We start from the raw sequence: 25,573 nt of genomic DNA, 5'->3' as shown, positions 1-25,573 counted from the left end.
GCAACAGCAGCCACCAATCCCTAAACCCTGCCCCTTCCCCCAGCAACAGCGACAGCCAATCCCTAACCACCAGCCCTCCCCCGTCCAGTACCGCCCACTGACCTTTCGCCGGCAACCAATCAGAACAGGGCGTGGCTTCGACCAATCAGCCTTCCCCAGCCCCTATAAAACTGTTGCCTCTCCCTCAGTAAAGTGGACTTGCGTGTTTACCTTGTCTCCACGGTGGTTCTTCTGCCGTGCGCCCTCCAGTCCTGAGAGCCCCCGACAAGGGCCTGGCCTCCCTTGTCCCCAGTTCGTCGCCTGCTTCTCCGGGCGACCCCTTCGTCGCCGGCTTCGCCGGGCGACCCCGTCAGCTGAACCGCGCAACCCCTTGTGAGACCGATCCCTCGTCTGCTGCCGGACCGACCCCTCGTCCCAAGTGGGACTGACCCCTCGTCCAGAGCTGGACCGACCCCTCGTCCGCAGCCAGACCCCACCTCTACCGACCGAGCAAGCCGCCGCAGGACCCAACGGTACACAGTGGCCCTAGCTGAACAGAACCTGTCACCGGGAGTCTACGAAGCTCCAAGGGACCAAATGCTTAAAGGATAAACCCAGATGGAGGAAAAAACGAGAGGCTGTGGAAGGCAGGAGAGGAGGAGAGAGGCGAGTTTACTGGACTGCTAAAGCAGTCTTCCCTCCCCAGGGGGGGACGCTGCCGCTGGCGAGGCGACTCCACAAAGGCACTGGATCTGCCACCTCAAATGGCCTGAGCACCTGCGGTCACGGGGCCCTCCCTGACAGGAGGAAGGCTGCCACAGCTCTGGTCCCACCGAGAACCTCCCGGAGCAAAGCAGCCGCTAGTGAGGTTCCAGAGTCGTTTCGCTGAAAGCAGGAAAAGAAACAGATGGGGCAGAAAGATGGAGGGGAGGCGGGGCAGGGGCTTGGCACCAACAACGTGAAGCCGTTCAAGTAAACAGAAACCGCCAAATACTTAGAAAAGGCTTGTAAACTTGTGATCTGGAAGGTTCTCTTTGCAGCATCTCTGATTGGCTGGAGAAAGAAAGGTTGGTGTTGAACCCCTCTGTCGAAAGTCTTTTGTGTGTTTTTGTTCAGTCGAGTCTTAAGCACACAGGTGCGAGGAGCGCGGTCCGCTGCCCAGGCCTGGATCCATTTGGCCGCCACCCTCCGTCACCTGGGCGGGAGCTTCCGGATCCTGTGCTCGTGGGAGCCTCCCCTTCACGCTCCCGTGCAGTTTTCTGGTTTTAGTCGCTAAAGAGAGCTGAGCCACGGGTTCACGCAGGCAGAACATGTGCAGTCTCTTCACAGGACGAGGTTTCCCTACAACGGGCAGGCTGGGATCCACAGGACTTTATTTTGTTCTTGATTGACCGTTGCCAGGATTTGCGTGCAGATGCTTGAGAGGGCTCCTCCCTGGACGACCCCTGCAAAAGAGCCCCCCAAACACACATTCAGCTCAGAGGGAGGGCCTGGGGTCTTAAGGCCCCTTTTGCTGCCTGCTCTGAGCTTCTGTGGCACCCCTGCCCCCCGCCCACCCCACTCTCCTCCACCAGGCAAGAAGGTGGGGAGGAGAAAGAATCATGAAAAAATAAATAAAAAGATAGAAGACAAAAAATAGAAGAGTGGAGCGCACATCAGTTCCGCATCCCCCCTGTCCCTCCAGCGGCATCTGGTCGGCTCTTCAGCAGGTGGCTGGAAACACAGGCTCCAACAAGGCTGGGCTGGGCTCCGGTTTATCCTGCAACCCAGGCGGCCAGGGCCTGGCCCCGCGCACACACTGCCCACCGCCCCAATAACTCCCCGGGCTGGGGGATCCCAGCACATGGAAAGCCGCTTAGGGGAGGAAGGGTGGGTGTTGTGTGGCCCAGTCGGTAGAGGGATTCTAAAGGGAACTAGGATGAGTTTAAGGGGTCAGGCTTCCAGGCCCAGAGAAGATTCCAGCAAAGCCAATGAAATGCATTCCACTCTGGCCCAGCTCTGCCCTGCAGGCTTCAACCACAGGTTCGGTGGACGTGGATCGGGGCGACGCACCTCCAAGCTGCGCAGAACAGCGCTGGCCACAAGCAGGCCCCGGCTGCCAGAGGTGAGAGTGGAAGCAGACAGTGTGCAGAAGCCGCCAGAGACGGGCAGGATAACTTTGTGTCAGTTGAATGCAATAAAAAAGAGAGCTCGCATTTTCCAAGTCTGGGGGATTTTTAAGGTTTGTCTCTAGTAATTTGCTTTTAACGTGTTTGACAAAAGGACTGGTCTGTGATGGACTATGGACTGGAAATTAAAACACACGGATGCACCCCTGACCACGGGGGGGGCAAAAGAAGGAAGCCCTGTTCTAGATCACAACCCACTCCACGATTCAAGTTCACTGCCCCTTTCTTCCCACGACCAAAACGTTAACCCCCTACGAGTGTCTGATTTTACTGAAGAGGCTGAAAACCAGGAAGGAAAAAGGCAGCAGGTAAGTTGGAGCCATGGTTTTTTTGTTTTGTTTCAGAGCCCAGAGATGGGTTTTCTTCACACAACCCCGTGGCCGAAACTGACCACTGGGGGGACAGACGACCACGGCGCACACGCTGCCTGCTCGCCAGGGAGTGCTCGGATCCGGGGCCGCAGGGACCCAGGAGCTGCGCTACGTGGTTCCCAGGCCCCGAGACGGACCCACGGCTGCCCACTAAGAAGGTGGGTGAGAAAGACCAGCTGGCGACCAGGTGCGCAGCTCAGAGAACTTTACATTTCCATCTTAAAACGCCCAGTGTCGCCCAGCGACGGAAACTCCAACACCTCAGCTGCGGTGAGAGGTGCCTGCAACCAGGCCCGGGAGGCGGCCCGTGAGCCCGGACTCCTCCTGCTCTCAGGAAAGACGCCCTGGAAGCCTCCGGCTCCTCCTCGCCGTGCCTGGCACCTACCTGTGAAGTACCTGCCATACTCCTGCTCGATCTTCTGCACCGTCTCAAACTGCTCTTTGGAATGCCTCTGAGTCACCTTGTCCCTCAGGTAGATGGGGTCCCTCTGCTCCCTGGTGGGACACTCAGCATAGGCTGAGCCTCTCCCCTCCAAGGCCCTCTTTTTCCTCTCCTCGTCCAGGGGAAGGGGCATCCCCCAGGCTGTGGGGCGCCCCAGGAGCACCTCAGAAAGCAGAGCAACAGCCCGCGGGTCCTGTCGGGGCTCTAGGCAGAGGGAACAGTGGGGGGCCCAGTGTGTGCACAGAGAGTGACAGCCAGCTGGCCCCCAATGCGTGGGAGCCCAGGAAGGTAAAAGGAGAAGCAGCCTTGGCGGGCTGAGGACACCCCGAGGAAACGGCACCTCAGCGAGAGCAGAGCCGGCCTGAGGCCGATCCGGGTCGGCCTGGCTCTGCCGGCCCTTTGTGTCCTCTGAGCCCCAAAGTGAGCAGAAGAGGAAAGGGGGGCGGAGAGGTGGGAAGGGGCTGTGCAGACAAAGCTGGGTGTGCGAAGGAACCGTGTGGCCCCTGAGCAGGGCTGAGGGGCTGCCTGGAGGAGGGGACACAGTTAAAGCGGCCTGGCTGAAATGGAACAGGGCCCACGAGGGGCACGGCCCCTCCCTTCCTCCTCCAAGCACCTCCTGCCTCTCCTTCGCTGCCCCCCGCAACCAGGGCCACCGGCCCCCAGCCCTCACCGTCCAGGCCGAGCCCTGGGGCAGCGGCACCTACTTGATCTGCTTTGCGCTCTTGTAGTGGGTGAAGATGACGATGGGGTAGATGTGCATGTTGTGCAGCCGCTCGATGGCGTGGGGCGCGACGTCCAGGAGGCAGTGCCAGTTCTGGGGGAGGAGGGAGCGTGAGTGCCACAGGCAGGGGCGAGGAGAGGGCGGCGCAGCCCAAATCCAGACTTCCTTCCCTGCCTTCGCCCAGGTGTGGGGAACTTCTGGGATCCCAACCACACCCCCAGCCCGGAGGCCTTATTTCTGCCAGACCCAACAAATGAAGAGCTGGAGCGTCCTGGAGGGGAGTGTGGCTTTGCATGGCTGTGACTGACATACGTTCCCTGGGTCCCCTGAGCCTCCAGGCTGAATGGGGGACAATGAAAGGCCACAGGCTTGTGCCTGGGCCGCCCGCCCCAAACACCCCTGAAGCTGCACCAAACACCCCTGAAGCTGCACCGGGGAGTCCCTTCTTCCGCCCCCACAGGGCAGTGTGCACTTAGAGCCGCAAGAGGCCAACTCCTTCAACAGGAGGAACCAACCCAAAGAGGTGGACTGGCCAGCCCCAGTCGCAGAGACTGAGAAGGACAAGTCCTAAGGGGACCCCGAGTCCCCTGCTCTGCCGGGGTCTTTCCAACACGCCTTGCAGAGCCACCAGTCTTTTTCTCGGGCTTCCCGACAAATGGACCTGAGGGCGTTCAAATGCATACAGAGCTAGATAGCAACGGTATGGAGGCAGGGCCCCCCAGGCGGCCGTGCTGGAAGCTGCGCACTGGCCTCCAGACGAGGCACACAAACCTAAGAGTCTGCTCACAGGTTCAGCAGAATCTGTTTCAGAATTCCCTGCAGGAGGCTCTTCCCTGGAGTTCAAAGCTCTCATCTACCTCCTCGGAGGGGGAGCGGCCACAAGCTTGCCCTGGCGCCAAGAGCCAACGAGGGCAGGCCGCAGGCAGGTGGATTCTGCCAGAGAGCATGTGGATGAGCTCCGTGAAGCTGTGGGAAGAGCTGGGGGTGGGGGCTCTAGAGACACGCAGGGCAGGGATGCACAGGCAAAGGGCCCTGACGCAGCCAGGGGCGCCCAATCCCGACACACAGTCAGGCCTCTTCCCCGCGGCCTAACGTGGGGGATACCTTTTCTGTGATTTCTTTTATTGAAGCCACCGTGGTGACGTCGAAATGCCCGCTTCTCCGCTTGTAGTCGACAAACAGGCAGTCTTTGACGCCCCGCTCGATGGCCTGCTGGGAGGCCTTCATCACCTCTGCAAGGCAGGCACGTGGCATCAGGACTCTGCACCCCAAGGCCCCTTCCAGGTACTGGGCACTGTTAGCCCTCACAGCCTCCCCCGGCCCCGAAGGGGCAACGAAGCCCGCTGTGCACCAGCGCTTCAGGGACACGCCACTGCCCTCACCCCGGGGGAGGCAGGGCCGGGGCCGCACACTGATCTGACCCAGTCTGTGGTCGCCTGTCCTCTAGGGAAGGCTCCGGAACAGCCTGCTCTGGCTGACTCAGGGACAGACGTGCCCGGCAGGCGAGGGGGCACCCCTTACCAAGGGGGCATCTGCAGAACTTACTGGGCGCCTCGTTCACCAGCATCTCCTTCACCACGTCCAGCAGAGGCCCCAGAACCAGGACGGGCCGCAGGGATGTGCACTCGACCTTCTGCACCCGCTGATAGGCCAGGCTGCTCGCCGGATCTGAAGGAGAGAAGGCGGGGGCATCACCAGGCTCCATCACTCCCCGATGGATCTGTGGGGTCCGTCACACGGATCCACAGCCCGGCTGGGGACCAACTCGTCCCTGCTGCCTGGGACTCTCCTGCAGGCAGGGGCAATGGGGCCCCTCTGTTGTTCCTGGAGACCAACACAGTTCTCTCCCCCACATGAACAGCCAAGTGTCCCCCGGTCCTTCAGCTCTCACATGCTTCCTTGTGTGCCCCGTGCCTGCTTTCCTTCCACCCAGTATCCAAGCTCCTCTTGAGATAAAGTCTGAGCTTAGCCAGGCCTGGTCATCGGGGTGTGAGCAGCTGCAGCTGCCACTTCCCAGCTCCCTCCCCATCGGCTGGGATGAAGGGTGCTGGAGCCAGCCCTGGCCAGAGCCAGCCCTGACCACCAAGGTGAAGACAGGCCTTTGGAAACGGCCGCAAGACAGAAGGGAACTGGGCCCCTGGACGGACCCCACAACACAGCGCCTCCCCCAGGCAACCCACCAGCTTGGACAGTTAGAGGTGACAGAAACAAGCTTCTCATCAAGTTTAAGACACGGTTGTTCGGTCTCAGTGAAGGCAGTTGAAGCAGCATACACTGCACCCTGCGTCCCACATAATGGACATAAAAGCCCTGGCAGGAGAATACTGTGCCTCAAAACCTGCAAGCATCTTCTTTGCATCCAGCTGGTTCAAGTCACCGCGTTGGCATCTCAGAAGTACAAAGAGTGCACAATAGAAAGCTCAGACTCTGCCTGGCACCAGGAGATAACCGATGTGAAGAGACAACACAAGAGCTGCTTAACAACACTAGGCAGCGGAACAAGGGCCTCCAGATAGCAGCAGGGGGTGGAACAAACGCTAGGGGTTGGAGTAGGGGATGAAGAGGCCACCAGAAGGCCCGGGAGTGGGCGGGATGACAGCTGGGCCCGAGGCGGAGCATGGAGGGATGTGCAGGGCGCCAGGTGAGGGCGAGGGCCAGCGCCAGGCTGAGCAGCAGGCAGGCCTGAGGGCGAGGCTGAGCAGGTCTCCCCGCTCCCTCAACCTGCCCCAAGCGTGGCTTTTTTGACTGCCAGTTGTCCACGCCCATCCATGTGGCTCTCTAAACAACCTAGTGTTCCACAGAAGGCCAGAGTCACAAGACAATCTGTTTTAAAAAAAAGTGAGGGAGGATGTGGTGGTCAAATAAGCTTGGGAAACGCCACACACATCACATTCACCACCTGAGAACCTCCACGCATTTGGGAAAATATCTAAGGAGTCCCCGGAAAAAGATCTTCCTCCAAGAAGAGACGAACATCTTCTTGCGTAAAGAAAAAAAAAAATTACAGATAAAGCTAAAGTCCTCTTTGATGCCCATTTCCCAATCCTGGTCCCCTACTGGCCTCTTCAGAGGTGACTAATATTATGGGATGGAAGCATATCCTTCCAGTCATTTTGTTATTCTCAAACGTTGATTTTTATATATTCATAAAACTATATATTGCTATTGCATGTGTTTGACAAAAATAGCATGATAATATATTCTGCAACTCTTTGACTTAGTGTTCTGTTTCTGGAATGCACCCAAGCTGATTCAGACATATCTCATTTACTCCTTTTGAGCTTCACGAATATGCATCCATTCCCCCGTTTCTGGACATTAAATCAGTATTTCCCTTAACTTACTTGAACAAGAACCATATTCTCTTAACTACTGTTAACACCCATTTAACAGATGCACGTTCCTCCCTGACTAATCCCCATCAGAAGTCCTCACAATTACAGAATCGTAGGGCTAGAGAGCATCTTTCCTATCACTGAATCTAACCAGGTAAGTTAGAGGCCCAAAGAACTGTGGGTGTTCCGAGGTCACAGCTAACCAGGGCAGAGCAGAGGGGTGGTCTCAGGGGCTCCGTCCGTACCGTAATGACCTCTTGAAAAGGAAGCACCAGTGCTCAGTGCATAGCCCTGAGACATGCCTGCACAGGTCCCTAAGGGGTCAGGGACAAGGCCAGCCCGTCCTCCGTGGCGGTGGACAGCCCATGATGGTGGGTGTGCAATCACGAGGAGGAGGCCTTCTGGGGACACACGCGGCAGCTGGAACCAATGAACTAAAGCAGGAATTCAAATGCCACATAAAAGAAGAAACACCTTTCTGGAGGCATCACAGAGCTGTTGAAGCAACCAGGAATTGAGATGCAAGATCCTGGGGAGAAGGGAACCCCGAAACAGTAAGCCTCCCTCCAACACAGCATTTGCAGTTTTTGGAGTATAAGCGAGAGGCAAAGAAGCCAGCAGAGCTGTTGGCAACCACCAAGCAGGTGAGATGAAATATAGTTTAGGATTGCCAAGGCAGCCAGGGCTTGAGGGGCCAGGATTCCAGAGAGAAGGGAGAGGCAAAGAACTAAGCCTGATATTCACCCGTTTTTTCTTAAAGTCATTTGCCAAATTCCTAAGCAGAGAAAAGAAGCTGAGAGTTTAAGAAAGTCACTAAATTGCAGAACTGAGGTCCCTGCAGTCTCATGGTGCTGAGGAGACAGAGTCAGGGAGTCAAGGACAGCTAGCAAGGAGGGGCCTAAATGACACCCCAGGCTCAGACGGGACCACTGAAGGGCCATGCCTAGATTTCAGGATGAACCTCCAACTGCACAAAAGCTGCAGCTCAGCCTCAGGTCCGTTCAGTGCCTGCCTGCAGCAAGGTGACCCGCCACTGCTCTGGAGGACAGGGCCCCAACAATTTCCTAAATGCTGACATTTCAGCCAAAGATGACCAGGTATTCCAGGAGAAAAAAGAAAGACAATAGGAGACTCACAGATAACCAGGAAGAATGATGACCCAGTCTTTAAAATTAATGTGATTGATACGTTTAAGAAAACAGATAACAAGAAGGAAAATTTCACCAGGGAATTAAAATCTACTAATGAAGAAGCAAATGAAAACGCTAGAATTAAAAGATGCAATTTATGAAATTAAGAACATACTGGACACAACAGAAGAGGAGATTAAGGAACTAAGAAAAAAGGCCAGTAGAAAACATACATACTGGAACATAGAGAGAAGAAAAGAGACAGAAAACGGAGAAAAAAACATGTCAAAGATAAACGGGCATGGTCAAAAGCACAAAGGAACAGGAGTAGAGCAGAAAGGTAGATAGTGGTTAAAGAACCATGATTTTATTTTATTTTTTTTAATGGTGGAAATAATTGAAAAGCCTAAAACCTAGGGCCATTCAAATAACCAACAATTATTTGAGTGACATTCTGCCAGGCACTGTCAGGGAGACCAACCTAGATCCTCATGACGTGAAATTAGGAAGCTCTGATGCTTATGAATGTGGGAAAGCACTGATGAAAACAGTAAATATTAAAAAGGATATTGAATTGTACACACATGTATATATGTAGTTATGTATGTATGTACAAGTGTGTTTAATACATTACAATAACTATGCAAAAAAAAAAAAAAACCTATGGAAAGAAGACACCACAGTAAGATATACGAAAATATTACAGATTTAAAAACAAAAAAGAAACAATGGCCAGAATTTTCCAAAACTGACCAAAGTGTCAAGCTACGGTATTCAAGAAAATGTTAAGAACTCCCCAAGCAGGATAATCATAAAGAAAACTGAAGACAAATCTTAAAAGCAATGGGGGGTTGGGGAGCAAAATATTACCTTCAACAATAAGGGTATGAAAAATGACTTCTCTCCAGAAACCAGAAACAGCAGGCTCTTCAAAACCATATTCAGGTCCTAATCCCCAGAACTTGTTACTATTACCTTATATGGCAAAAGAGGTGACGCAGTTAAGGATAGCAAGAGGAGGAGCTTACCTGGGTGAGCCCTAAATGCAATCACGGGTGTCCTTGTAAGCGGCAGATACACATGGCAGAGAAGATGGAGCAGAGGGAGAAAGATGCAGGTGCTGTGGTCACAGGCCAGGGAAGGCCAGCTGGCACCAGACCTGGAAGAGGCAAGGAAGGACCCGCCCCAGAGCCTCAGAGGGAGCCTGACTCTCCTAACACCGGATTTCAGTCCAGAGATGCTGAGTGGGACTTCTGGCCTCCGGGCTCTGAGAAAAGTGTGTATTGTTTTCAGCCACATGGTTTGTGGTAATTTTGTTATGATGGCCCAAGGGAAATGAATGTATCATGAAAGCCAGGAGACAGTCAATAACACCTTTAAACTGATTAAATAAAACACCTGTCCATCTAAAACTCTATACTGTCCCCAGTGAAAATCATCTTCAGAAATGATGGCAAAACGGACATTTTCAGACAAACTGAGAGACTTTATCAACAACAACAAACCTGTTCTAAAAGACATACTGAAGGGAGGTGTTCAGCAGAAAGAAAACAAAATCAGAAGTAAACACGTAACTGCAAGAAGGAATGAAGGGGGAAATGGACTTGGCCCAGTGGTTAGGGTGTCCATCTACCACATGGGAGGTCCGTGGTTCAAACACCAGGCCTCCTTGATCCATGTGGAGCTGGCCCATGTGCAGCGCTGATGAGCGCAAGGAGTGCCGCACCACGCAGGGGTGTGCCCCACGTAGGGGAGCCCCATGCACAAGGAGTGCGCCCCCTAAGGAGAGCCACCCAGCACGAAAAGAAAGTGCAGCCTGCCCAGGAATGGCACCACCCACACTTCCCCATGACGCTGACGACAACAGAAGGGGACAAAGAAACAAGACGCAGCAAATGGACACAGAGAACAGACAACAGGAGGGGGGGGATTAAATAAATAAATAAATCTTTAAAAAAAAAGAAGGAATGAAGGGTAATGGAAAGAGTAAGTATAAGTGAACAGTTGGCCGGCAAATCAATAATACTCTCTTGTGTTTAAAGTATACATAGAATTAAAATGCTAATATAAAAGGTGGGAAAGAGGTAAATGAAATTACAGTATTCTGATGATCTAGAATCTTTCCTTATAACTTATATCAGTAGTAAGTCAGTGATGCATGTTGTGTAGTCTACTGTAACCCCACAAAGGAATAAAATGAAAATGAATAACTTTAAAAACTAAGAGATGAGGAAAGGGGTGGGATGAAATAGCAAATATACTTGATTAATACAAAAAAAAAATAAGAAGGGAAAACAGGCAGGAAAAATAGAAAACAAATAGACAATAAATGTAAATCCAAATATATCAGTAATTACATTTCATGTAATGGATGAAATACTCTTATTGAGTGACCAGAACAATTACATGTATGTTCAGGCTGTGAAAACTCTCTATGTTGTTCATGTCTCAGTAAATGTATGTGCCCTTTTCTGTACATATATTTCAGTAGAATTTTTTAAAAAGATATATGGTCACAGTGGATTAAAAAAAAAATCCACATGCTACTTATAAGAGATATTTAAATATGAAGAGACAGGAAGAATTCAAAGTAAAAGGATGGGAAAAGATGACCCAGAAGAAAACTTGTATAACTGAATCAGACAAAATAGATTTCAATGCAAGAAACATGACAGACCTAAAGACATTTCATAATGATAAAAGGGTCAATTTACCAGAAAGATATGTATTAATTTAAAATGTACTTAATGACAATTTCAAAAATTATCATGCAAAACTGAAGGACTAAAAGGAAGATTTGACAAATGGCTGTTTTTCAAAGATATATACATATCTAGGACATACCCCAAATGCACTGGAGACGGTGCCTGCGAGAGGGAAGAAGGGGACAGGGGAGAGCAGGCAGCGAGGAATGAAGGAAAACCCAAATGAGGGAGAAGCGTAGCCCTAGCCCTAACTGAGGCGCTGGCAAACTTTTCCTGTGAAGGGCACGGGAGTATGCATTTCAGACAAACGGCAAAGCTGAGCGAGACTGGGGTAACAGTCCCTTTCACATTTTATATTTAAAAACATAAAAACCACCCTTAGCTCGCAGGCCACGGAAAAACAGGCAGGCAGACCTGGCCCCCGGGCTCTAGTCTTAACGGAGAGTAATGGGGAGCCCGGGACCCAGGGTGTGGGTAACTCCACTCTCTGAGCCCCAGGCCTCCATTTTAAACACAGAGGAGAAGGGACAGGAAAGGGAGGGAGGAAGGAAACCACCCCCCCTTCTGTTCCCGCCGGCCCCTGCACGCCTTTCCCCTGCCCGTTGTGCCCGCCCTGAGCCATGCCCACCATGCCCCATGCCCGTCCTGCCCCTGCCCGCCCTGCCCAGCTGGCACACATCCTAGGGCTACAGGCCAAAACCAGAGCAGCCTTGGGAAGGGCCTGCTTTACAGGACAAATGCACCCTACCCTCGAGGCCATCTGCCAGGGTCCACCTGACCTTCCCTGGTACTTGATGCCAAGGACCTGTGGAGATGGGTGGCCCTGGGTCACCACCAAGCAGCCTGAAATGCAGCCATTCTGGAAGGAACATCCCTGAGCAGAGACTGCTTTTGGCCTCCCCACTGCCCATCTTTGTCTCTCCCTTACTAATAGGGCTTCCTGTAACGTTGAGGCCACAATGCACCCAGCCAAATCCCTCTTTCCCCATGTCCCTGGCAGATGAGAGTGGTCAGTGAGACACAAGTGGAAGCCACAGCATGGGGCTGTGATTTAAAGAGAGTTGTCAAGCAGAGGTCCAGCCTCCTTTCTGCCACCTGAAACAAAGACATGATGACTAGAGCTGCAAGGACACACATGGTGACCACAGGGAAGCCCCAAGACGGGAGCCACACACTATGGGTGGCAAGCAAAATGATCATAGACTCTGAAAACTGCAGCGCCACCCAACCAACCCAGATGCCTGCCGCCAGCCTTCTTGCATTTGAAAGAAAAATAGACCCTGTGTTGCTTAAGCCACTGTCTTGAGGCTTAAGTGATAAACCTCAATCCAAATCCTGAGAGTCCACTGGAAAACCAAGTTTAGCCACTTGCCTTCAAAGAGTGGAATGGAGTCATTGGAAAAGGCGTCCAAGGCCAGAAGATCCCTCCCTTCTTTGGACCCACTGCGCTTGTGCTTATGTTTCCTTCAAAAGAAGGACCTGAGTGTGGTGGCTGACAGCGTCTTTGCAGCGTTGTTATCATCTTTGACTTCGGACATGCTGAGCCTCCTGGAGAATCCTTGGTCCATCCTGTGGCCACAGAGAATGGCAGCGCTAGGCAAGGCCACTGGGACCGTCTCCCTGCCCACACTGCTCAATGAGGAAGGTGAGAGCCGACACAGGGCCAGGGCCTCTTCCAGGGCTCCCCTTTGCAGGTTTCATAGCTACTTCACCCAGCCCACCACCGAGGACCCCTTCACGCACCTTTGCAGGGGGTTGCACAAACACCAGTGCTAGGGGCCAGCTCTTAGGAATTTCTACCACTTTCTACTCAGATCAGTGTCAAAGGAACTGCCACGAAAGCCCTCGCTTAATAGCATTTTCTTGAGCCTGTTTTTCTTCTTTTCTTTTTTTTTTCAGAAGGTACTAGGGATTGAACCTGGGACCTTGTACATGGGAAGCAGGTGCTCAAACCTCTATGCTACAGCTGTTCCCCAGCTTAACAGCGTTTAAAGTTATGCTTCCTGAGTCACCACTGTCTCTCTGCACAATTCTGATTTATGCCAGGGGCAGTTCCTTAGATAATTGATCTTGGCCAACCAGAGGTGGGAACGAGCAGCTTAGCCCTCCCCACAGCCCAGGCCCCTGCCCTTCATCCCTGGGACAGCTCCATGGCTGGCAGCCCACTCTGCCCCTGCCCGAACCCCCGGCCCGGGGCTGGAGAAGACGTACACATATTTGCTGGGAATCTGCCCGCGCTGGATCTTCTGGGCGTTCTCGTCCATCTGCCAGGCCATCCAGTAGCCAAACGTGCCCTGGGGCAAGGTGTCATCAATATAGAGGATGTCATCCTTCTTAAAGCTCAGCTCATGCTCCACCTCTGCCAGCCGGTCGTACAGGGCCCTGGGTGGGTTGAGGACGCGATCAGGGGGAGCTGCACCCTGAAGGAGCCGCCCCCCAAGACTGCTCTCCTGCACTGTGCTTCCCCCAGACCAAAAAGTCATTCCAGAAACTGGAGCTGGGCCTTCCCACTCTGCAGCGGCTCCCCGAAGGCGGGCGCCCGTGCTCTGCACAGGAGGACGAAGGTGGTGCCTTGCCCTAGAACTAGGGCAGCACCATCTCCCTCAGACTGAGAACTTCTGGCCAAGACCTGAGTCCCTACCCTCCCCTTCCAAATGGGTCTTCTTGCATGCCTTCCCTCCTGAAGGCAAGGGCCACGGTTCCTACAGACTAGAGACCCCGCAAGATGGAAATAGGCCATGGAGACAGGGAAATGCACCACATGGTACTTCACGATCAGTGGTTCTTAATTTTGGGGGGGCTCTCAGATCTGAGGGATCATGAAGAAAGCTAAAAGTCCCTCCCAGGAAATGCTTAATCCTGTGCCTGCACCCACACCATGTCACAAGGCACCCCAACGTCCACATGCACACTGCTGGGCAAGACAGGAAGAGGAGTGCAGACCAGAGGGAAAGGGGGATCTGTGGCCTCCAAACCCCCCAGGCCCTAAACCCCAAATAAGGAAGCCCACCTGCTCCTCAAAGCCCGCAAGGGTGTTTCGAAGTCACGAGCACCGTGCTGTGACTTGTAGATCAGGCGGTCAAGTAACAGCTAACACGGCCCTACCCTTAGGAGGCAGGAAGCACAGGGGCACTGACGAGGAACGGAGCGCCACTGGAGGCCCCTCCACTGGCCCCGACCCCCCAGGCCCAGCACCTGATGTAGAAGCTGTCGCCAGGCAGGCCCTTGATCCTGGTGAACTCCTCGGGCCGGTACTGCACCTTCAGGTGGACGCTGTCCTTGGGCTTCAGCATCTCCATGTAGACCTCCTCCACCGTCTTGCTCCGGATGTCCAGGGAGCCGTACTGCCCGGGGATGAGGGGGATTGGGGTCAGAAGGGCAGAAACCAGGGGGCGGCCTGGACAGCCGGGAAAGGCCAGTGTGGCGAAGAGGCAGAGAACCGACATCCCCCTACCTGGGAGCCCCCCTGCCTCCCCTCTGGAGGAAGGGCTGAATCCTTGGGGTCTCCCCCAGTGCCCAGGAAAAGCCACGTTCAAGTCCCCGTGCAAGTATGAGATATTCAAAATACAGCACTCCCTCTCGTATGCACTTGAACCTTTAAATATCTATGCACCAACTCTCCCATCAAAAGGGGACCCTGTGCAGGGGAGGTACAACTCTCCCCGTCAAATCTGAGGCTGCTGCGCACAAGAGCAGATCATCTTCCCCTGGACCCCCGCAGCCAGGCTGGGGGGCTCTGCCCACAGCTTCGCAGAGGCCTCCCCGGCTTCCCAGGGGTCTACCCAGAGGGTCTATGCAGCACCCTGGGTTTATGAGGGTTTAAAATAAAATCACCCAGGGGTCACCCGGCATCAAGTCTGCACTGTCTGTCCCCGGGGCCATCTGAGACAGACCCCCAGGGTGCAGCTAAGGACTCACCTCGAGGAGGAGGTCCCCTGGCACGAGGCCGTCGGGACCCCTGGCAGGGCTGTCATCCTCCACCTCGGCCACGAACACCCCGTGCAGGTTCCCGCCACATAAGTGCACCCCGAGCTCCAGCTGGGACTTTTTGATGAAGATGACTCGCGGCTCTGGGGTCTTCTTGTTGGCATCTCCCACCATCCTTTCGGGAAGAAAATCAAAGTTGCTCGATCACGCACAGACGGGGAGGCGGGCACGGGCAAGTCAGAACTGCGGCTGATCCGGACCCGGGCTCTACTTGCCTCACGGTCTCCCGCCTCCCCCTGCCACCCTCCTGCAGCCTTTCAACTGCACCACTGAGCCTGTGCCCAGGACCACCGCCCTCTAAACCAGGCGCTCCCTGGGGGTGAAACTGCTCTGACGGCCCCAACCCCGAGCCTGATAAACAAGTGAGGGATAAAAGGAAAAGAGAGAGGAGAGGTGGGGCAGAGAGGGAGTCAATGGGAAAATGAGAAAAAAGAAGGGGGGGAGGAAAAGAGCAGCTATGGCATGCACCTCCCCGCCCCTACCAACACCAAAGACCCGGTGTGTGGCTGGGGTGGCTGGGGTGGCTGGCAGCCGGTGGGGACGCAGCAGCTGGGGGGTGGGGAGGGCTGGCAGCAGCCCCCATGCCCATGCGCTCTGAGGAAGAGCTGGGGCTCACAAGGACCCCCCGCCTGGCTGCCCGCACAAAGGGAGGGCTCCCAGCCCGTGCCGGCTGGCTGACCTGGAGCTGGGCGCACTCTGCTTGCACGGGGGCGTGCCAGGGCCCTCGTTCTGCTCCATCAGGGGATCGATGGCAGAGGCGTGCTCCGGGGTGGTGGCACCGTTTCCCTGGAGCGCGGAGTGGGTGCTCGCAGGGTCCAGGTGGGAACTGGAGCGAGGAGGGGCAGGGAGAATGAGGGGCAGCCGCCCAGAGCCACACCCCTCCAGTGACAACGCGGGTCCTAAGGGGGGACGGGGTCCACGTGGGTCCTACCCCGAAGCCCAAGGAGATGCAGGTGCCTCGTAGCTTGGACGCACATGGCCGGTCCCCTGCAGGAGGTGCCGGTCCACCTCTCCCCTACCTGTCCAGGGCCCGCTATGTCCTCAACCCCGAGGTCCTCTCAGACAACTTCTGGACTGATGCCTGTGGCACCCTGGTGACACATGAATTCTCTGTCCCTTTTCCTTGGCTCATGTCTCGACCCCCCACTAAGCTGCAACGTGCTAGGCTACTGGAACCCTGTCTCCCCCTTCTCTCACCTGCCCCATGGCCCACAGCCCGGGGTAAGACACAGGCAGGGGCGCAGGGTCTGCTCAGGACAGAGTGTGCCTGAGAATCCTGCCCTGGGCTTCAGCCTCTGGCTACCCAGCGCGACCCTGGCCCACAGTTAACTCGCCCAGTGTCAGGAGGAGACAAGTCCCTTTAAATGTCTCTCTCATCCAAAATCTAGGCTGGTCAACTCTCCTCCTCCCAGGAGCGGGAGGCCCAGGAGATGCAGCTGGTAGCCCTGCTCTCCAGCAGCTCGCCGTCCCGCCCACTCCCCAGCCCACAGTCCAGGGCCTCCGGCCTCACCTGGAGCGTGAGTGGCTGCCCAGCTGGTGCATGTGTGGGTTGTACTGGGCCAGGATGGTGACAGTGTCACACTGCTGCCCAATGATGAGCCGGGTCTGCTGCTCCGTGGCACTCTGCAGGTTTATGCCATTGAACTGGGGAGACACCCACAAAGGGCTGGGGACGGGATGTGGGGGGTGGGCTGGGCAACAGGGACGTGGGGGGTGAGCTGGGGGATGGGCACATGGATGTGGGGGGAGAGCTGGGGGACAGGCACATGGGGGGCGGGCTGGGGGACGGGCACTTGGGGTGCAGGCTGGGGGATGGGGATGGGGATAGGGACGTGGATGTGGGGTGCAGGCTGGAGGATGGGGACAGGGATGTGGGGGGTGGGCTGGCAGATGGGGAGGAGAGGAGGCCGAGGAGGAAAGGAGGGTGAGGAGGAGAGGAGGCCGAGGAGGAGAGGAGGGTGAGGAGGAGGAGAATGCTGCCACGAACATGCTATGGAGGGCAGCCCTCTCTCACCTCAAGTAACTGATCTCCGTACTCCAGGCTGGCCTGGTGGGCGATGCTTCCCCCGGTCACCTTGGAGACGTAGATCCTGCCCTTCTCACCACTCACGATGGAGACCCCCAGAGGCTCCAGGCCCTTGTGCACCTTGACGTGGCGTGGCTCCTCCACGTAAGGCCTTGGAAGAGAGCCAGCAGTTTGGGGGACTCAGATCCAAAGAGTTCTGGGGAAGGGTCTGTGCTCAGGCATGCAACTGGGCTATGCAGAAGAGGCCAGGGAGCGCGGGTGCTCCTGGGGTGACACAGCCGGGTGGAGGAGTGGCTACTCCAACTCTCTCATGACAAATGATGCACGTTCCTGCTACCTCATGTAATGTGAACATGGCAGCAATGGACACCAAAGCACCCCATCCCAGAGACACGAGAACGGTCCATGTGAACTATAAACACTGATACGTGCAGGGGAAAACCCTGAGATTCTCCACGTGAGCCGAGCTGCCTCACACAGCATGCAATTTACAAACTCCAGCAGGGTCCCAAGAACCCCCTCCTGGGAAAAGAGATGGCTTCTGGGGTGACATTCCCTTGAGGAAAGACAGTATAAAATATCAGTTTTTATATTTATTGGCTACCCAGGGTGATGCAAATTGATCATGGCCCCCTTTGGACGGCTTGGGTTTGCAGCGGCAGTCGGCATGGAAGCCATGGAAAGACCATGCACTTGCTGCGCCCCCGGGGAGCCGCCCCCCGCGCCACGGGCCACGGGGGAGAAGGACCTGGGCCCGGCAGCCACAGGCAGTCTCAGAAGAGGTCTGTGGTGGTACAGACATTTGGAAGGCGCAAAAGGTTGACAGAGAACAGAAGGAACGCTCCGAGGAGGAAGCTGGCACAGCCGCCCAGCGAGAAAAGACGACCGTGTGGGGCTGACCGCTCCCCCAGGACCGGGACCGCACACAGCCGAGGCTCCACTCTCCAGGGCCTGGAAACCCCTCTCCTCCTCTTCCCAGGACAAGCTGAGGCAGGCAGCAGGCCTGACCCCCTCTTTGGAGCCCCTCTAGAGCACAAGGTTGGAGACCCTGAGCCCCCCCAACTCCACGAGCTCAGCGGGCTCAGGTGGGTCCCCGCCGCCCACAGCCAAGCCCTCGCAGGAGAGCTGAGATTACACCTCTGCCGGCACGGCCCTTCCCCCGGTGCCCTGCAGCGCTTCCCTCGGCCTCCCCAGCTCAGACCAGGCCTGGTCCATGGCCAGGTCCTCTCCATGACTCAACCTGCATCCAAACGCAGACGGTTTAGAGGTGCAAGACCTCAGAGAGCAGGTGCCCCCAAGAGGAGGTGCTCCAGCCGGGGACGCCACAGTCCTCCCTTAACACGCCGCCCTCTGTGCCACTTCTAACCAGTACCCTTTCCTCAAAAGAGAAAAGGACAACTGTAAAATAACAGCCATTCAACAGAAGCCATGGAGCCATCACAACTGACGTATCGATCACAACAACTCCTCTGGAAAGACGAACAGGACACACTGGGAAACGAGAAGGCAGGTCCGTACAGCACAATTCCACTTCCACAAATGTGCACGTGCAAACTTACATGTATGCACACGCATGACGACATCACAGAAGACCACTGACATGTTAACAAAGTGGACCTCTAAGTGAGGGCATGTGTGGTGATTTTGCTTGTTAATCTTCTGATTTTAATTTTTTAACATAAGCACAATTAATTTTTCTCAGGATAATGAGGTTGCATTTTTGTGAGTGGTTAAAACACTATTTCCTTGAAATCTTGTTCAATTTTTTAAGGTTCCTTTTAAATAGGTTTATGAAGTATACTTCATGTGACAAGGAGCTTAGAGTAAGTAAAAGATGTGACTATATATAACAAATAAATAATGAAACAGGAATAAAATACACAGACATACACATCACAAACAGTTAGCAGTTATCAAATCTCTGGTTGATGAGATTAGTTTTTTCCTTCTCTCAGGAAAAAAAGGATTATTTTAAATAAGTAAAGTGTTCTCTACTCTGATGACTTGTGTTTTTGTCCAGTTTTCTATGAGTAGTTATATGACAGTATGCTTCAAAATCAGGGGTAAAAAGGATTTTTTTAGGAGGTACCAGAGACTGAACCCAGGACCTTACACATGGGAAGCGGGTGAGCTACATCCGCTCCCCAGGATTATTTTTCACACGTGTTGTCTGTTCTGGTTGCTCGTGTTATCACATTTCTCTGATGAGGCCGTAAGCTCACAACACTTGTGTCCTTCCCAGTGGAGTCCCCAGCTCTCTGCACGGCACAGGGAGCGAAGGGATTACTGGACTGCGACATGACGAAACCCCCTCTACTTCTAAGGACGCACTGACTTCAGGGGAAGGTCTTGGTCTCGCAATGACCAGAGCCGGGGTCGAGAACCTCCAGCCCCGGCCCCATGCCTGCAGGCCGTGTCCCTGTGTGCACACATGGGAAATCCCCGTGGGTGAGGACCGGCCCTCCCCGTGGACTCACACTGTCCCCTAACGGGCCAGGCGCTGGTGAACGGGGACACACCCCTCTCCCAGGCTCTCGGGCTGTTTGACAAGGTCACGCTTTCAAGTCAAACACGAGATTTTCTTAACGGAGCCGCCCTCCCCGACCCTGCCGGCAAAGGTCACTTTTGAGGCTCACGGCTACGGAGGGTCTTCAGCTTTTTGGTCTCGCCTGGACAAGGGCAGCTGTGTTCTTTTTTACGTGATTAAATAAAGGCAAGTTCAAGTTTAATGAGATGGCCTAAAGACCCACACTCTGGACAGGACCTTCTAAATGTAAACACGATCCACCAAATCCCATTTGGAGGAACGACAGAGGGGGACGAGGTGTGTGTGGGCAGCGTGTCTGGAGGGGAGTACGGACTCATAGACGGGGTGGCCTCGGACAGACATGAGGCCTACAGTGAACCTAAGAGCGAAGCAGGGACTGGCCTGCACTTAAAATTGAAACCACGCTGGCTTAGCTGTACATTTAGGCTTTATATTCTTTCTTTGCCCCTTTATGTATATTTCACAATAAAAGGTAGAAATAATAATAACCAAGAGCTATAGCTGTTCTGGGACCAAAGAACAAGGCAAAGAGTGAATCCCAACGCCCACTGCTAAGACGTGACACAGACAAAACACTACAACTTCCCAGCCTCAGTTTTCTCATTTGCAAAATGGGGCTAATGACAATCATAACAACGTCACTCACACTGGGGTTAGTCTGAGGCTCTCACGACTTAATGCACTCACGGTGTTTACACAGAGCGACAGCGGCGGCCGTGGAGCCACCCTCAGGCTCGTGTCCAGCACCCTCCCCGCAGGCCCACCGCGCCCCGCGGCACTCCGTGGAAGGAGCCCACCCTGTTCCTTGCCTTGTCACCTACACGTGCCCACCCCTGGGGGCACAGCAGGCTGGGCTACGGCTCCCACATCCCAAGGCCCCGTGGGTGGCACTAGGGACGCACCAGAGCAAGACACGACCGAGCACCAGCGGAACCCAAACCCAGGTGGCCCAGTCCTGGGATCAAATAACAACGGACCCCGCCAACCCCTGCTGTGTGCGCCCACGAGCCCCCGTTGTGGGATGCACCACCCACCAGTGTGGCCATGACACGGAGCCCAGGCAGTCCTCACCGGTCCTTCCTGCGCTCCCCAAGGGATGCGGGGTTGACTGTGATCCTTGGCAGCGTGGAGGCCGAGGCCTGGGACTGGCTGCAAGAGGACAGGGTGTCAATGTTCAGGGGCAACCGAGGCGGCGTGCTGCACTCAGAATGTGACAGGGAACCTGCAAGAGAGCATGGGAGCTCGTGGGCCACCATCATCTCCGGGGGCCCCGGCTGCCACGGCCAGGAGGAGGACGTGTCCCCGCCGCTGTGCGCCGCGGGGCCTGACTGCACCACGGGGCCTCCGCAGGGCCTGACTGCGCCGCAGGGCCTGGGTCCATCCCAAGTCGCCAAGCCCAGGGCTGACTCGGCAAACGCTGATCAACGGAAGCAGGTGCAAGTTATCAGCTGTACCCAGACACTCAACAGTGAGGAGAAAGGGAAAGAGCAGGGCTGGCACGGAGGGGGCTGCGAGAGGCGCCTACCTCGATCAGAGCCCATGACAGACCGGGGGTATCGGGGCGTCGACGGGATTTTAATGCGTTCCGCCTTGTACTGCAAGTTACTCGAAGACCCTAGAGTTCCAAGGGGACGAAACTTTAGTCCTACGATTAAACACCAGCCCTCACCACCAATTTGGAAGACCAGAGAGATGTACAATCACAACAAAAACTCTGAGCTGAGCCTTGCCATTCACCCCCTAGAGGTCTAAACAAGAGGAGATGGAGAAAGATAGGCGCTGAGCCCCTGTCCTTGAACAAGCCACACAGCCGACGGCCACTCCAGACAGGACCGCACAGGCAGGGACAGTGACCCAAGCCATGCAGCGGCCGCTCCGTCTTCTCTCCCCAACACCGTGAACCACCCCCTCAGGGTGTCTAGGGGGGACCTGCGAGACCCTACGTGGGGCTACGGTCCCCACAAGTGGACAGCAGAATGCCTCCCCCAGGTCGCGTGCAAGCTTGGGCGCCCAGAGCGAGGCTCCCTGGCCGCGGGATTCCTCTGGAGCTACTGCAGCAGGAAGGCAGCAGGGTCACTGAAGGAAGCGAAGAGACACGGGGAGCGGCTCTGAGCGGGGCGGGGTGGGACCGGCCCGCAGGGCTGCGTGGAATTGAGCCGGCCTCCACGGGGGGCGGGCGGAGGCAGCAGGGAGCAGGCCACCAGGAGGCTCTGCCCACAGGGAAGGGGGAGGTAAGCGAGGGTGGGGGCCAGGCGACCGTGGCCGGCGCGGTTACTGAGGCGGGCGCTGGAGGGCAGCGAGTTGGAGCCGTGGGAGGCCCTCATCTCAGGGTCGTCGCTGCAGACCCAGGGGCTCAGGTCCAGGCTCAGACGTCCTTGGTGCTGGACACTGGAGAGAACGAGAGGGGCGAGGGGGCTCAGGGAGGAAGACCTGAGCGGGGCGCCCGGGGAAGACGTGCGCGCGACGGGCGTCACCGACACCCCCTGGGCTGGCAGAGGGCGGCCCGCGGCCCTGGGACTCTGCTGCTCACGGGCAAACTGCTCCCGGGCAGAGGGCCCCTCAAGCAGCACAGAGGGCCACACAGCCGGAGCCGCCAGCCAAGTGCACTTCAGCCAGGGCTCCCGTGAAAAAGGGACTTCCGTATGGGAAAAGAGGGGCTCCCGAAGCCGGTGGGCTCAGGCGGCTGGAACCACTCCTCCGAGGATGTGGGCCAGGAGAGGCTGGCCCGGAGAGGGGGCTCTGTGCCTTGTTCAGAGGGCATGGCAGGTCACAGAAGGGGGGCTGGCCTGAGCCCAACCCAGGGACGGCTTCTTCCAGCTGTGCAGAGAGGACGCCTCTTGCTTATGCCCTCCCTCCCACAGACCCCACCAGACTTGGGACAAAATCCAAACCTTTGCTTTCAGGCCCCTATGACCTGTGACCCCCTCCTGAGCCACTGTCCCCCACCACACTCCAATCACTCTGCCCCCCAAGCCAGTGCACTGCCTGCTACCCCCCACCCTCAGCCCAGGCACCTACCTCTCTGCTCCCCTGGGGCGCTCCCCAATCTTGGGACAGCCAGCCTCCCCTCCCGCCTCGCAGTCACTGCAGCACCCCCCCATCAGGCGGCCCACCCTGCCTTCGAGTCACAGTCCAGCCTGTTGCCATGTTTTCCCGTCTCCAGAGCCACCACCCTGCCTGCCTCCCCACACGTGAACACAGAGCACTGCCGGGCCAGCAAGCTCATCCTTCAGTGCCCCGCTGCATCCCCTTGAAACTAGAACAGTCTGTGGCATCTAGGAGGTGCTCAGTAAATACTTGTCAAATAACTAGATGAATGAGCCCAAGAGTGGCCTCCACCCAGCCCCCTCCTATGCGGCCATCTCCTCCTCCACGACAGGGTCAGTGCTGGCACTTAGGGCACAAACACGCTGTGGACACAAAGCCAGACCTGTAGGGAGGTCTGGGCCTCTGTGGGGTTCAAGAGCTTTACAGACCCTGTGCTGGTGGAGGGAGGGGCCACCTTTAAAGCTCACCTTCCAGGGGACCCCAGGCTGCTCTAAGCCCCTTCCTGGCCAAACTGCCCACGAGCTCTGGGTGCCCGGCAGCCCGGGTAGGCTTGGACAGCAGGGGAGCCAGGGAGGCATGGGGGGTTCGCATACCTGGGGTGCAAACCCTGGGGGCCCAGCTCTCTGGGGACGGGGAGCTGCAGGGGCCGAGCCTGTGGCTGTGCACGGTGTAGATGGGGTTCCTCAGGATGGAGCTCACAGCGGTGCTCGGTGTCACGCTCCGGGGGATGGTGCCTGGAAAGGGTCTGGGTGAGAACCACTGCCCCAGAGCCTCCCATCGGCCCCGTACCCGGCCCCTGGCCCTGAGCACCACCAAGAAGCTGCAGAGTAATTTGGGGAAAGGACTCACAAGTCCAAAAGGGCGCCAGCTGCCAATCCGCTACCCAGCAAAGAGCTACCTGCCTTTCTCCACCAGTAAAACGGACAAACCCACTTTAATGCTTCCACATCCCGGCTCGGATGGGGGATAAAGTGCCTTGAGAAACGACTGTCACCGATGCCAGACAAAACATCACAGGCAGGGACCACCTCCAGTTCTTCAGGCTGTAAGCCAACGCCCCCCACCCTCCCAAGTCTGGGCAGACCCATGCGACCACACGGACCTCTGCCCCCACCCATCTCATCAACTCACCCACAGACGCCCTGCTGGGGTAGAGCAGGGGGTTGCCGTGCCGACCGGAATGGCCTGGAGAGTAAGGGGACCACTCCGGGAGCTCCGGGGAGAGGTCACCACCTGCCGGGACACACTTCTGATCCTGAGGAAACAAAGGCAAGAGGCGACTGCTGGAAGCAGGCAGCGACGTGGGCGCGCCTGAAAGCTGACGTCTGCTCGGGAGCTCCTCCCGACACCAAGGCGCTGCTCGTTCACGTTGTGCAGACATTAGCGGAAAGGCAAGAGCTTCCCTTAAAACCAATTCAGAAGAAAACCAGAGACAGAATCCCTGTTCTTTCAAATAAAGAGGGCTTATGTGTAGAAATGGTGAGAACACGGGTGCTTCCAACACACAGTCACAACCCGGCTTGCACCGTGTCGTGCTTCCTGTCCGCCAGGAGCGGCACAGCTTCCCTGAATGCTGCCCGCCACCTGTGGCATTCTCTTCCTTCTGGAAACGACTACAGCACACACCAAAACAACCACACTATCCCAGGCTGGCTGAACAGGTACGCCAGCCTGTCTCCCTAAACCTTTCAAGGCAAGTCTGCGCCACCGTGTTTTCTCGCAGATGCTCAAAAGCTGTTTGAATAAGCAAATCAAATGCTACTCCTAAGAAAGGGCTCCTCTTTTAGCTCCGCATTCCCACCTCCCATTGGGGCTGCTTCCCCCCTCCACCTCCTCCACTCCTTTCCCTCCCCTCGGGCGAAGGAGCCAGGGCTAAGCAAGCTTGGGGACCTGGTGCAGGACGCCTTGGTGTGGCTCTCGACTGCTATGACCCCCCATTCCCACCAGGCCCCACTCCCAGGCAGAGCTCTACCTCCAGGAACGGAGCGGGAATGACCACCGGGGCAAGTTTGGGCCAAAAACTGGGAGCAGACTTGGGTCTGTGGCGCTTCTGGCCCAGCTCGTCAGCCTTCTGGGAGGTGAGGTCCTCGTCACAGGACTTCTTGGCCGGCAGGTAGGAGGAGTCCCCGTCACCTTCAGGGTAGTAGCTGGAGGCGATGCGGACCTTCGCCTTACGAGGGGGCGAAGTGCACGTGGGCTCCCCGGGGTCCGCGCCAGGGGGCAGGGCCGCCGGGAGGCTGGTGGATGGGGAGCTGCCCACCAGAGTGGCCTCTGACTCGGAGCTGGTCTCCAGTCTGTGCTGAAACTTCATGGAGTCGCTCCTCCTGGGAGGTTTTGGGGGTGTCAGGGGCCCCACTCTCTTGGAGGCCTGGGGAGAGTGAGCAGGGACGGGGAGAAGGTAGTCTATCTTGGGGGGTGTCTGGGGGCATTTGAACGTGTTCGGGTCAAAGATGAACTTTCTTTGCTTTGGCTTCTTGTACACAGAGAGCTTCTCGGGCTCCACCACGGAGCTGAGCATGGCCTTGGGCCACGTCCCGCCACTGTTGGAGCTCTTGGACTGTGCCTTATCCAGGGGGGCCTCGGACATCCCACAAGGGCCCGCCTCTGTCTCAAAGGGCAGCAGGGGCCGCCAGCTGCACACATCCACCAGCCCATAGCCACGCTCCCCGGAGAGGTCCGAGCGGAAGGAACTGGGGCTACGCTCCGCGGTGCCTGGGCAGGCCTGCGGGGAGCCCGGGAAGGGCCCCCCAGGGAACGGCTTGTGCAGGAAGGAGCCGCTGCCCCCAGGGGGGCCTGGCTCCTTCCTGTCCTCCAGCCTGTCCACGGAGAAGATATCTGTCTGTGTGGAGTTGTTGTGCTGCATCAAGTTCTGTTTATTGTAAGCCTGGACCTCGGGGCCCTGCGCTTGGAAACTCAACATCTTATCCGAGTCCTTGATATTTTCAAAGATGTTCTGGCCGTTCCATGAGGAGCTCTGAGGGAACACCTAAAGCAGAGGAGTGAGAGCAAGGGAGATGAGACTGCAGGACCTGAAATGGGCCATCCAAAGACCTAGAGGGGCTGATGCACACACCTGCATACACACTCACACACCCCTGTCTCCCTCTGGCAGG

The 25,573-nt window shown here is 56.3% G+C and overlaps 1 protein-coding gene across 1 annotated transcript in view; it reads right to left on the bottom strand.

The window, feature by feature from the left end:
• Window positions 1-783: 783 nt before the first annotated feature.
• The window catches only part of LOC131278787 (disks large homolog 5-like), a 90,927-nt gene continuing 66,137 nt past the window's right edge, over window positions 784-25,573 (bottom strand). The window contains 19 exon segments of the mRNA XM_058299247.2: window positions 784-1,424; window positions 2,904-3,013; window positions 3,665-3,774; window positions 4,786-4,913; window positions 5,203-5,349; window positions 12,224-12,420; window positions 13,063-13,233; window positions 14,047-14,195; window positions 14,770-14,953; window positions 15,518-15,664; window positions 16,349-16,482; window positions 16,853-17,015; window positions 20,484-20,634; window positions 20,938-21,027; window positions 21,688-21,800; window positions 23,054-23,090; window positions 23,093-23,194; window positions 23,592-23,715; window positions 24,433-25,446. Of these exon segments, the coding sequence (XP_058155230.1) occupies window positions 1,321-1,424; window positions 2,904-3,013; window positions 3,665-3,774; window positions 4,786-4,913; window positions 5,203-5,349; window positions 12,224-12,420; window positions 13,063-13,233; window positions 14,047-14,195; window positions 14,770-14,953; window positions 15,518-15,664; window positions 16,349-16,482; window positions 16,853-17,015; window positions 20,484-20,634; window positions 20,938-21,027; window positions 21,688-21,800; window positions 23,054-23,090; window positions 23,093-23,194; window positions 23,592-23,715; window positions 24,433-25,446 (3,375 nt within the window). The 3' untranslated portion in view covers window positions 784-1,320.

The sequence above is a fragment of the Dasypus novemcinctus genome, chromosome 6 (assembly GCF_030445035.2).
Source record: "Dasypus novemcinctus isolate mDasNov1 chromosome 6, mDasNov1.1.hap2, whole genome shotgun sequence".
In the NCBI taxonomy this organism is placed as follows: domain Eukaryota; kingdom Metazoa; phylum Chordata; class Mammalia; order Cingulata; family Dasypodidae; genus Dasypus; species Dasypus novemcinctus.
The sequence above is the reverse complement of the archived record's forward strand: the minus strand, read 5'-3'. Positions and strand labels throughout refer to the sequence as shown.